The sequence below is a fragment of the Solanum tuberosum genome, unplaced genomic scaffold (assembly GCF_000226075.1).
Source record: "Solanum tuberosum cultivar DM 1-3 516 R44 unplaced genomic scaffold, SolTub_3.0 scf00119, whole genome shotgun sequence".
NCBI lineage: Eukaryota > Viridiplantae > Streptophyta > Magnoliopsida > Solanales > Solanaceae > Solanum > Solanum tuberosum.
The window spans coordinates 825250-838749 of NW_006239045.1; the positions used below are offsets into that span (position 1 = coordinate 825250).

The 13500-nt window shown below is 37.4% G+C and overlaps 1 protein-coding gene across 3 annotated transcripts in view; it reads right to left on the minus strand.

The window, feature by feature from the left end:
• LOC102601608 (uncharacterized) overlaps positions 1-13500 on the minus strand; it is a 38971-nt gene that overhangs the window by 6055 nt on the left and 19416 nt on the right. For 2 of the 3 annotated variants that reach the window (XM_006350272.2, XM_015310002.1), the window contains 6 exons: positions 13114-13458; positions 12969-13035; positions 6467-7093; positions 5931-6362; positions 5682-5733; positions 2704-2853 (listed from right to left, as the gene is read on the minus strand). In XM_006350272.2, the coding sequence (XP_006350334.1) occupies positions 2704-2853; positions 5682-5733; positions 5931-6362; positions 6467-7093; positions 12969-13035; positions 13114-13458 (1673 nt within the window). The remainder of the gene's footprint in view (positions 1-2703; positions 2854-5681; positions 5734-5930; positions 6363-6466; positions 7094-12968; positions 13036-13113; positions 13459-13500) is intronic. The other variant, XM_015310001.1, reaches the window with a different exon arrangement.

Sequence of the window (13500 nt, forward strand, 5' to 3'; positions counted from 1 at the left end):
TGCCTAAGAGGGCTATGTGACTGCCTACGGGGCTAGGGGACTACTGATAGGGGTATATAGGTTGTTTGGCACCTTCCGGGCTTATGGGGGCCTGAGTAGGTGGTCTTGTGTGCTGTTTGTACCTACCGAGCTTATGGGGGCTTGGTTAGGTTGTTTTTTGATCATTACTGTATTTTTTTAGATTTAGTAGTGGGTTAGCATGCTTATCTAAATTTGATTTCTTTACCTGATTGCTTTTGGTATATTATGATACTTGCTCATTTAGTCTATAGCCTTTCATACTCTGTTTTGTACTGACGCCCCATTGCCTGGGGGCGCTGCATTCATGTATGCAGGACCCGATAGACAACCCAGTTGACCTCCTCAACAGCAGGATTGAATTCTATCTAGTTGGCTAGCTCCTTTCCTCCGGAGCTGCTAGAGTTGGGAGGTTTGTTAGCTTTTGTTGTATATATTTTTATGGGTAGGCTGGGGTCCTGTCCCGCCAATCTTTACTACTCGTAGAGGCTTGCAGACTAGTGTGTGGGGTGTACATCTAGGTTATGGCCATGCTGGCCTAGTTTTGTTGGTTTGCTGAAGCTTGTGAGCTGTTTGATGTATTGTCTTGATATATACCTGCTTCCAGTTTTTGTATAGATATCATGCCTCGACGGCCCAGTCAAAACTTTTGTGCTAGTTGGCTATTTCTTTATATGAACTCTTGAGAGTAGTTATTTCTTTTATATATATGTTGACAGAGGCCTTGCCAGCCGAGGGCTTAGTTTTAAGCCGAGATATACTTGTTTGTTTCCTTGATTGCGCGTGGCTGCCATGCGCTAGTAGCAAATGGTTCAGCAGGGTTGGCTCGGGCCTGAGTTTTGGCATTAGGAGCCAGTTGCACCCCTCGAGTTTGGAGCGTGACACAAAGGGTAGCGATTGCGGGTTTCCCTTGTCATCAAAAAAAAAAAAAACAATTTTAGAATGTGGAAGAACTCTAATTTGCTATTTTGCAAGAAGGAGATGGCTTAAATCGCTAATGGGTTCAGAAATTTGGATATGAGTTGGCTAATAATTGGGTATCAACATATGAACTCCATGAGTCCATTTAGAAGGTGGGTCCAAGAGGTCCATTACGCGGAGGGGCATTTGTGATCCAAAGTGTAACGTGAGGAATTTAAATCCAATAACTCAAACAGAGGGTATATATAAACAATTTCTCAAAGTACATGGGTAAATATGATCCTTTTCCATTAAGCAAATACATGAATGATTTTTCTAGTCCTAAAATTCGAGATCAATGTGAAAGTAATCAGATCAGTTATCAGTTGAGTCAATCAAATTTTAACTTTCATGCATCTTCAGATTTCTGAACCAAAACCATTATGTACATCAATAAATTCCTAGTGAACTTCAAGAATCCTGGAAGAATGTTGTTGATAGAGAATGTCAAATTGATGTATGAGTTCCTAATTGACAATTCAATAAATATTGCAATGATGAACTAAAAGGCCAGTTCATTTTTAGCAGCAGAAGCAAATAAATCATGGAAACATTGACACAGCCCAGGCACTTCATTTTTTTATTTTTTATTTTAAAAAAGACATAACCCAGTGTTCCATAAGCATAAGAAATTTATGTAATTTCTGGCCAGGTTCTGCTAATCAGACACTAATCAATAACCTTTTGGTCAAGATTTTCATAAGAGAGGCTACCAGCTGTTTCTCACATTTATAAGGGTTTTCAGCTTGGTAAAGTCCAAGAAAACAAGATAGACCACAAATGTTGCATCTTTTTAGCACTACATCAACAAGCATTATTGAGTTCCTGAACATAGTAATTTAATAGGCTTCATGTTGATTCGGAAAAAAAAAAAGAAACTACTGAACTAAAGCACATCTAATAAAAAGAGATTTAACTAGAGATAATTGAATGAAGCACTTAATGATAAAAGATTCCTCACTTTTCTCTAACTTTTTTATTTTCTTTTTCCTTCTTTGGGTTGGAAGGGGATTTTACAACGCCACTACAGCCACTACATTAGGGTGAAACCAGATAAAGCAAAGTGCATCACCAGCTAAGAAATTATAAATTTCAGCCAAGAAGTTTGTAGCCGCATTACTTCACACTTCACTACTGAAGTGGTTTGTCTCATTGAAAGCACCCATAGATGATACATTTTGAAGCACAAAGGGATCAGTGGTTATAGCCTCTTCTTAATTCTGAAGCAAGAACGGCAACTTATTGATAACTTGATACTAATTAATTGTGTTCAAATCCAGAGCAGGCCCGCCAGCCCCTTGCAGGTAGAAGCTGAATAATTCAATAACCTGACCTGATTGTTCAATTTTGATTTACTTCTGGTAAGCTATTTAGAGATTCAGTCATATGTGACGCCTAGTCTCACTATGCATTCGTCCCAAATATTCTTAGAGTTTTCCCTTTGTTTAGACCTAATGATCAGTTACCACCATTTCAGTTCAAAATAGGCTTTGTTGCTCGGACTCTTCAAAACCGTCAACAGGTGCATGTCAGATTCTCCAAAAGTATTGTATTTTGAGAGAATCCGACACAGGTGCGGCATCGGAAATAGGACAGTTTTCCCTCCCAAAATTCAAGTGTGGATATTTAACCTCTAAATCTTCAAAAGAATCAATACTAAAAATTGCCTAGAAAGGAAGAACTTTTAAAACAAAAGAGAAAATGAAGAGATAACTTAATAAAAACCTGTAAATTGCTATCATGTCAACTTCACCAGCCTCAGCTTGACTATCTGTTGCTGTAGGATTTATCCTGTCATCTATAAAACTATCATCAAATGAACCGAAATCCAGCTTATCCTCCTCGTCATCAGATACTGAAACTTCTGAAGACACCCTGTGTAAGAACCAGTACTTTAGAAACATATCAGGAGATAGTGGTGAACCCATGATTTTGAAGGGTCAAATGAACACAAAAACTTGAATATGATAGTTGGACAGTAGGGATTATTGTATATATATTCCCCTAATACCCTTGAAAAATGTCGTTTTGAGATTGTATTCCATTTAAAAATAAATAAATAGTTACACAAAATAACATCATTTTCTACTATACAATTACACATCTTCTTGTGTTTGTGTACATCAAGCAAGTCACAGAAAAACAAAAATAAGTAACAAGAAAGAAACAAATATATCAAGTTTTAACTATTTATAAGACAACAAATTTTCCTCTAGTGCAAAATGTTGTATTCCTCAGCATTAAGGACATGATGAAAACCCAAAAGAGAACAGAATTATAAGGAGCCTAAGATACCTACTATCTGTTCAACTTCATCTATACATACTCTTTATACCAAAAAAGAAAGGATATAGTACAAATCCATTTTACTTTAAGTGGGATTAAACCTATCCTGAAAACATCTCCCATTTCTCTCTCTCCATATTGTCCACCATATGCAAGCTGGGATTACTTTCCACCATTTCTTTTGGCTTTTACTTCCACCTCTCCTAATATCCAACAACTCAGAAGATTAACAGTATGTTCTGGCATCAACCAATTTGTTTCTGTGACGCTTAGGAATGATGACCAGATCTGTGAAGCTATTTACAATAGAAAAACAAGTGGCTATTAGTCTCTTCTGCCTCGTTACATAAGAAACATGTAGAGAATATTTGAATCCCCTTCTTTTCAGCTTTTGTGTGAGACATGCCTTCTTAGCCACCAACTAGGAAAAACATCTAACCTTAGTTGGTGCCCAACTTATCCAGATTTGTTTACATGGTCCTTCTCCCCCTCCTAGCTGCTTCCTCATCCCTATTTTGTGATCTGTTCACAGAAAATTTCTCATCAGTAACATGCTTCCAATTGATTGTGTCTGGAGTTGAAGAAACTCCTTTGAAGCTGCTTACTTCATGTAATAAATGAGTCAATCTATCCACTTCCCAATCTTTCGCATATCTCCTAAAATGAAGTTCTCATCTATAAATGAACCAGCTTTCAGCCACTGTAGCCTCAGGATTAGTGCAGAAAGAGAATAGGTCAGGATAGGAGTTCACCAAAGCCACCTGGCCATTCTATTCATCTTTCCAGAAAAGAATTTTGTGACCAGTGTCCACCTTCATGATAACATTCTCAGATAATCTAGTTCAAAGACCCCTGATTGACCTCCAAACTAAAATTCCATAGGTATTAGGGACAGAGTTGGTGACCCATGGCCTGCTTAGGCCATATTTATTATGTATGACCTCCTTTCACAGTGTTTGATCTTTACTAGTACATCTCCATAACCATTTCATCATCAAGCACTCATTCCAAAACCTCAAATTTTTAATACCAAGACCACCTGAATTCTCTGAGCTGAGCAGTGGACCACTTCACTAAATGCATACCCTTTCCTTCCTTGTTTCCAAACCACAAGAAGTCCCTTCTCAATTTGTCTAGCTTCCTGATTACTTTGGAGGGGATTGGAAATAATCACATAACATAGGTTGGTAATGAAATTAACACTGCATTCATCAAAATGAGTCTGCTCCCTAGTGACAAATATTGGAATTTCCAAACGGATACCTTTTTCGCTGTTTCTTCAATTATCCCATCCCATATCTTTCAGTTTTGTTTATTGCCTTAAGGCATGCCCAAATAAACAGTAGGCAGATGCTCTATGCTACACCCCAAGATATTAGCAAACCCCTGCATCTGTGCCACTTCCTTAATAGGAAATAATTCCGTTTCCTCTGGTTCACACTCAAACCAGAACTGCCTCAAAAGTCAATAGTATCACTTTGATGTAGCTAATTTGTTTTGTTTTAGCCTCATAGAAGACCACAGTACCATCTGTATAAAGCAGTTGACATATTTGCTAATTCTCACTTGTCCTGTTGTTGAGTTTGAAACCCTTCAACCACCCATTATTGATAGCAGTCCTCATCATACCAATAAGTCCTTCCATAACTAATATGAATAGAAAAAGTGAAAGAGCATCACCTTGCCTGAGAACTCTTTCAGCAGGAAAAAACCCAAAGGTTTTCACTAATCAAAATAGAGAACCTAACAGTTTGGCATAACCGGTAAAGTTGTTGCCATGTAACCAGGAGGTCACAGGTTCGAGCTGTGGAAACAACCACCTGCGAAATTGCAGGGTAAGGCTGCATCCATAGGCCCTTCCCCAGACCCCATACATAGCGGGAGCTTAGTGCACCAGGCTTCCCTTTTTATCTGTTGCTACTCACTTTTTCCCCTCAGACACTTGAGGAACTTTTACATTTCCCTCTTCTGTAGTGGACAGCGGTCGGACAGGAAAAACACAAAACTGAAAGAAGCATTATAAGACAGGAAGGAATCAGACATGAATGAAAGGAATTCCTTGTTAGAGCCACAATAAACAAAGAAGAGAAGCAAAGAGCTAGAGATTACAATCTAGACTTCAGTTATTCACACTCCCCCGACTACAAAAGAATGAAAAGGCCAGATACTCAATTCTCATGAAGAATGAAATACGAAAAACAAGAAGGAAGTCAAATAACTTTCAATATTCCTCAGTGAAATCAAATGAACAAAATAGAACGTATACTAGTAGATTTTAGCATCACTAGGTACTACCAGCACCAATGTCAACATATTGACTATGCAATCCATCTATATGTGCTTATTTCAAGTGAGCTAAGTAGCACCAACTATAATAGGAAGCATGAAATTTTCCAGTTCTCTAAGAATGAACTTACTCAGCTTCCTCCTCAATGAAGTCTGTCACAATGTTTGGCTGTCGTTTCTCACCTGATGGCAATAACAGATGCATCAATATCCTTTTTTTCATCAAGATAAGCTTACTTCTCAAATGGCATAGAATACTAAATCCTTTAGAAGGTTGTGAAAAGTATATTGTCAATTAAAACACTCTAGCATTGAAAGGCAGGAAGGATTAGCAGCAAGTATGCTGTTTCTTTCAATAAAAAGGAAAACACTCAAGTTACCTATAGCTCTTCGACGCTTGAAACCAGTATGACTGGAAGTGCCACACAGAGCTGCCCCTCTTCTGGAAGTACTAGTATTTAGCTCGTCTGGTGGCTTTCTTCTAGGAAGATCACCATGTTTAAACAATCTTCTAAACTTCCGTATTTTCCCAATGCTATCTGATTTATCTGTAGAGCGCAGTTGCCAGTCTTCGCTGCAGCTTTTGCCTGATTTTTTTTCCATAGGAGTTTGTTTATCTTCAACAATTAAACTAGTGTACTTGCAACTTCTGGGTTCAGTATTGTCAATGTTTTGTATAGGAGTTGACATTTCATTATATTTTCCACGGGTACTACTGCCACCCACTGTCTTTTCATTCTGTTCCGAAGATAATTTTGGTGTTGAAAATAGATCTTTAACCATGATCTCTACACTTTTATCCTTAAACACTGCTGCAAAAGAAAAAATAAAACGTTTAAGGTAACAAAAGATAGGGCTGCAAAAAATAAGGGCATAATTCCCTTAAAAAGACTTGGGTTAAGGAAAAGAAACAGACTGTCAGTTGTAGGAGATTCTGGGACAAAGCCGCTATTGATGAAGTTGGTCAGACGTGGACTAAGCTCCATATCTCCAATAGTTTCGTCTGGCTCATCAGCTCCTATTGGTGTCCCCCGAATTTGGACTTCCAGACTCTCACCTATGCTCTTACCTTCTGGTTTAACCTTGTGATCTGGACTTCCAAAACTCCTCTCACAGATATCAGATATCTTCTGTTGCTTTGCATTAGACACACAAATTCTTGATGCTTCCAGATTATTTTTTTCTGTAGTAACTGTCCGAGTAGAATAAACACCTTTGACTCCATCGGTCTTTTCCTCCAGATCATTCACTGAAACCTTCCCATGAAGAGGATCTTTTTCGGGCATATTGAACTTTGCAAATAATCTGGTGCTTGTAAATTTAGAAACCAAAGTTTCTTTAAGAGATAGTTGGGTAAGAGATGAGACTATAACCCTCCCCTGATCATCAACACTTACAAAATCTGAATTGAATAGGAAGCCATGCGCATGAGAATTTCCCCCTGGAAATATGTCAAGAAGAAGTGTCTTTCTATTACTTCGGATTTCCACTGGAATGGAGTCACTGTTTTTTTCTCTTTTACAATCATCTTCATTAGAACAGCCTGTATGAATTTGAAATACTTTAGATACGAGTACACACATACATCCAAATTCTTTTTTTTCTGAACTATTCTTGCTTCTCTTCTATTTTCTTTTGCTTGATGTAGAAGACATAAGAAATAAACGATCCTCTTAAATTTGGCAAAATCAGGATCAAGGGGACATTAGCATAAGTTTCAATGTTATTTGGCCCTCTTGCCTCTATTTCACCAAGAAAATAAAACATGAGCCTGTTCGTGAAAACATAACAATGGTAGCTTCAACTGTTTGGATAAGGCTTAACATATTACAGATATGGACAACGAAGCACAGCCAGCTATTTCATGTGTTAAAGATGATTATCGCACCAGAACCAAATTCTTAAATAATTCGGAAGAAAATAAGAGCTAGTCTATCATACAATAATAGTAGCATTTCATGTGTTAAAGATCATTACAGCACCAGAACCAGATTCTAAAATAATCGACGAACAAAATAAGAGCTAGTCTATCAGAGGATTGAAGAGAATACTTTTCCTACAACTAGATTGAAGAGGATACTCATAACCACCCTTGCACATGTTACAAAAGGCACATACTACATAGGCACCTTTTCATATAATATACATAGTAAACTATAAGTAGAGATATTTACGGATTTTTTTAAATTTGTTTTCTTAGATAGATTCACGTGTCATGTATAAATAGCTCTTATTCTTGGAACAAAACAATGAGGAATTCTTCCTTCCAAATTCTTGGTTTACTTAATGTTGGGCTCCCATATTATGTTTGTGAGAAATATAGGATTATTGAATTGTATATCTACATTATTACATAGAGACCCTATTTATAAACACTACTATACATTCTTTTACCCAGTAAGATACTACATACTATTCTTATTCTAATTCTAAGTAAGATTGTATATTCTTATTCTAACACTCCCCTCAAACTGGTGCATACAATAATATGCACCTACCTTGTTACAAATGTAATTAATACACGGACAAGTGAGGGACTTGGTAAAGATATTTGCAAGCTCATCACTTGACTTCACAAATTTTGTAATAATGAGTATCTTTTCTCTGACAAAGTGACAAGCAATCTCAATATGCTTAGTGCTTTCATGAAACACTGATCTGACGCAATATGAAGGGCCGCTTGATTATCACACACAAGTTCCAAGTTCCATCTGACTGATTTCGCCAAATTTAAGCTCTCAGCAACTGTTTGATCCTAACTTGCTCACAAGTTCCTACAACCATTGCTCGATATTCTACTTCTGCACTAGATTGACCAACCACACTTTATTTCGTACCCTTCCACGACACCAGATTACCTCTTACTAAAACACAATATCCTAATGTAAAACGTCTATCAGAGGGTGATCCTGCCCAATCAGCATTTGTATATCCAATGATATGCTCATGGTCTTGATCTTCGAAGAGTATTTTACTAGGAGTTGATTATATATATTGCAAAATACAAACAACTACATCCCAAAGACTATCACAAGGGGAAGTCATAAACTGACTTACAACACTCACAGGAAAAGAGGAAAAGAGATGCCAGGTCTAGTCATTATGAGATAATTCAACTTTCCAACCAGTCGTCTATACCTTTCAGGATTACTGAATGGCTCCCCGTGTCCGAAGACGAGTTTAACATTTGGATCCATATGAGTGTCAATGGGTCTACATCCCATCATTCTTGTCTCCTCAAGAATGTCCAAGGCAAACTTGCATTGAGAAATAGCAAAACCTGGTCCAGACTTAGCAACCTTAATACCTAAAAAATACTTCAATCTGCTAAGGTCTTTAGGGGAAATGCTTAAAGAGATGTTGCTTCAAATTAGTGATATCATCTCGATCATTGCTAGTGATAACAATATCATCAACATAAACAACCAAATAAATACAAAGACTTCGTGCAGAATGCTGATAAAACACAAAGTGATCAACTCCACTTTAAGTCATGCCAAACTCTTGAATTACAGTGTTGAATTTTCCAACCAAACCTCGAGGAGACTGTTTCAAATCATAGAGTGACTTACGCAATCGACATACAAGGCTACTAGGCTCTCCTTGAGCAACAAAACTGGTGGTTGCTCCATATAAACTTCTTTCATAAGATTACCATGAAGAAAAACATTCTTTTTGATAAAGGTAACATTTCCATGAAGAAAAGAAAAACATTCTTAATGTCCAACTGATGAAGAGGCCAATGACGAACAACAGCCATAGATAGAAAAAGACAGACAAATGCTATTTTAGCCATAGCAGCGAAAGTATCACTATAATCAAGCCCAAATATCTGAGTATACCCTTTGGCAACAAGGTAAGCCTTAAGCCGATCAACCTGATTTTCTGGACCAATTTTACTGCATAAATCCAACAGCAAGCGATAGTTGATTTACCTACAAGAAGGGAGACAAGCTCCCAAGTACCACTCATATGTAAAACAAACATCTCATTAATCATAGCATGCCTCCATCCAGAATGAGAAAGTGCTTCACCTATAGTCATAGCAATGGATAATAGAAAACAAAGATGGTACAAAGGCATAATGGGGTAATCATACACGATGACAACTCAAGAAAGTATAATGTGGGTTAGCATTTTAAGTGGATGGCAAACCTTTTTGAAGTGCAATTGATTGGCTAGGAGGATGCAAGTCCACAGTAGGAGTAGGGTCTGGTGCATGACATATATCATCTAGGACTAGTGTTGGGTGCAGACGGCGATTATAAGTTAAGAGTGGTGGCACTACAACTAGAGATCTAGAAGTAACCATAGATTCGTCAAAAGTCTGTACAGGTAAGACATGAGGTATGGATAAGACCTCAAAGTCATCAGGATGATCAGAAGATGTATAGTAAGGTTAAGACTTAAAGAATGTGACATCGGCGGACATAAGGTATAGATGGAGATTAGGTGAATAGCAATGATACCCTAATTGAACTCAAGAGTAACCAAGAAAGAAACATTTAAGAGCACAAGAGGGCTAATTTATCTTCTCGAGGAGCTGAGTTATGAACAAAGCATGTACTCCCAAAGACACGAGGAGAATAGAGAAGAGATGTGACTCAAGAAATAGTATGGAACGTGGAACTTGATTTTGAATAGAATATGAGGAAACTATACTAACTAAATAACAAGATGTAAGGACTACATCGCCTCAAAAATGCAGTGGAACATGAGATTCAATGAGAAGAGTGCGAGAAGTCCCACAAGATGCCTATTCTTCCTTTCAGGGTGTAGGACAAGATGTCACAGATCACAAGACAGATAATATTGATATTTTCTAGCTTTCAATCACACAAAGCATCCTCTCTGAAGGTTGTAGTTGATAGGCCAACCTTTAATAGCTTGGGACCTGAGACTGTTAAACCAACCTCCTCTATTATCTTGTCATTTGTACGGGTGCCAAAACTTGCATTCAATTAAATCACTATGAATAGACTTGTCAAAGATCAATTGTTCAATCTCATTGTTCAAGATCTTATGATGAAGCAAGGGTGTAAAGCCTCTACATTTTGACAAATAGGTGCCTCGGTTAGTTGTCAGCTCTAGTGTCATGTTTCCATTTAAAGCACATTGTCCGTTGGGACATCTTTCCTCCCTACGTTAAAAAGTTGGCCTCATTTCACGAATATCTCTTCATTGGATTGTGAGTCATGCCAGTTTGCAAAACATTATCATAGCCCATTAGGTCCAAGGGTAAATAAACCGGTGTATTTTCTGAGTTAGTTCACTTCAATGTTTGGGGACCATCGTTGTTGTGTCCAAAACTGGGTACAAGTATTTTGATACTTTTGTGGATGACTTTTCTCAATTGACTTGGATTTATATAATGAAGAACCCCTTGGAAGTATTTTCCCACTTGTGTGCCTTTAGTCCCAAAGTTAAACTCAATACAATGTTTTGGTGGATGTATTAAGATGTATTAATACCAAAAAGTACATGTCATACCATTTTGAACCTACATGAGACAGCAAGGGATTCTCCACCGGCCATCTTGTGTTGAAACACCTTCTCAAAATGGAGTAGTTGAAAGGAAGAATATGCATCTGCTTGAGACAGCTTGGGCACAAATGTTCCAACAAAAGTTCCGAAACAGTTTTGGGGTCGATGCAACCTCTACAATTCGTTTTCTAATAAATTGCAACCTTCTATTGTGCTTAAAGGTGATGTACCTTATAATGTTCTCTCTCCAAATAATTCATCATTCCACGTGGCCTAGGGTGTCTAGGAGCACATGTTATGTTCAAGATGTATGCATTGAAGTGTGTTTGCTTAGACTATTTTTGTCTTCAAAAGGGGTATCATTGTTAGTTGTTACTGACTAAACTTGGTAAACATTTTGTGTCCACTAATGTAGTATTTTTGTAAAATACACCATTCTACTGTGCACCTTCAAATTTTATAAGTTAGGGGGGAGGAAAATGAGTGGTTAATATACCAAGTGACACCTTTAGATGTTTCAACTGAAATAAGATGTTCCTCCTACATCTCCCAGTTCTTCTATTAAGCACCAACTGATTTCAGTGTCTCAAATCAGTAGTTGCACCTTCTGCTTCAACATGACCACCAATTGTCCAAGTTTATTTCATAAGGAGAGAGACCAATGATACATGTCAATCCATGCACCAATTCTTTTGTCATCAGACCCTCCTCCCCTTGATCCTCCCAAAATTTTTGACATTCCAATTGCTCTTCACAAAGGTACACATCAATGCAAATCCACATATTCCATTGGTATTTTTTTTTCTTATCTCCTGCATCCAGTGTTTGATTGCCTCTCTAAACTCTATTTCTATCCCTAAAACCGTGAAGGACGCATTGAATCATCTTAGATGGCACAAAGCAATGTTTGATGATTTGAGGTTGACTGTCTCTTTATCCGTGAGAAGATCCAAGGAAGCCTAATTTCTAGGGGCCATGTGAAGACGGAAAAGCAATTGGGTAACATATTCACATCTTCACGAAGGCTTTAAATGGAATTCAGGTAGAATAGCTTTGTAACAAATTGGCACTATTAATATCTATGGACCAATTTGAGGAGAAGCATTATAGAATGAAGTATGAACACAGGCACCTTTTCAAATAGTGCACATCACACAATTATTGGTAGAGATATTTAGGGATTTTTCTGGTTTTGTTTCCTTAGATAGATTCAGTTGTACATGATAGCTCTTATTCTTGGAATAATACAATGAGGAATTCTTCCCTTGTCTCTTTTAGTTACAGCACAAAACCAGATACAAACAGACTCGAAATATTTTTGAAAGTTGGTGTTAATTCATATATAAAATGACAAAATGCAGGCAACAGGTTGAATGATTTCAATGTTTCTTACATTGAGATTAACCCCAGGGCTAAATGGGATATGCAAATTTATGTTGTAAAGTTCCAGTTCATAATCCAAATTGGACCAATGGACATCTTGTCTATACTGGCACCATAAATCAGATTTTTACTTTCTTGTTTGGGGGGAAGCTTCGCTAGGATGATCTATTTTGTTGTAGTGGCATAAACAAAAATGTGCAACCTTCATCTTTTACACGTCTCCATTAAATTATGATGGGTACTAAGAAAAAGTGTTGTTACATTGAAATGGCTGGAGATATATCTGCTGCATCATGTTAAACTTGTGTAAATTGCTGAAGGTATCTTATCAAAGGCAAATTAACATATCATAACACAATTTGTAATAGTTGAATTATTGAATGTTACTACCAATTCCATTTGATGAAAAGATCAACAATTTCGGTCAGACTCAGTGATAATGTAGAGCCAATCTATTAGGGAAGTAAACAGATTATCAAACATAATTACTAAAATGTTCGAACTGCTGAATAGTTTTGCTGATGAATCTATTGAGTATGTATAAAAGTTACCTTTCAGATTTTCTTCACATGGTTCGGTAGCTTCAACTTTCATAGACAAATTTTCTGAAGTTTCATCCTGAGTCATCAAAGAGAAGTGATTCAATTTTCAGTTATTCTACAAAATAAGAAGTTAAGCAAATGTCACTGTGAGAACCTCATTGCTAGAAGCTTTGACATCTCGAGGAAAAGGCATTTCTTGCAAATTTTGCATGGCATCTATTAGCATCCCTGTTCTAAATGAATGCACCACTCTGTGCACTTTGGATGGAAATGCCTGGGAATGACGGAAGGCAATAAGCGATGGTCTCCATGTGTCCTGAGCCTCCTGACCAGTAAACTTGAAATATTTTGCGAGCAAGTTTGCTTCTTCATCACTTAATTTATTCTGGAATGCAGACACCCGTATAGGGTGAACATCTTTGGTGTTTTTTCCTCGAGGAACAAACTGTGGAATTGATAGCTTGAGAAACTGGACTTCTGGTTTAAAAATATGTGGAATCTACAATATACAAACAAACAAACTTAAGAAGGTAATGGTTTA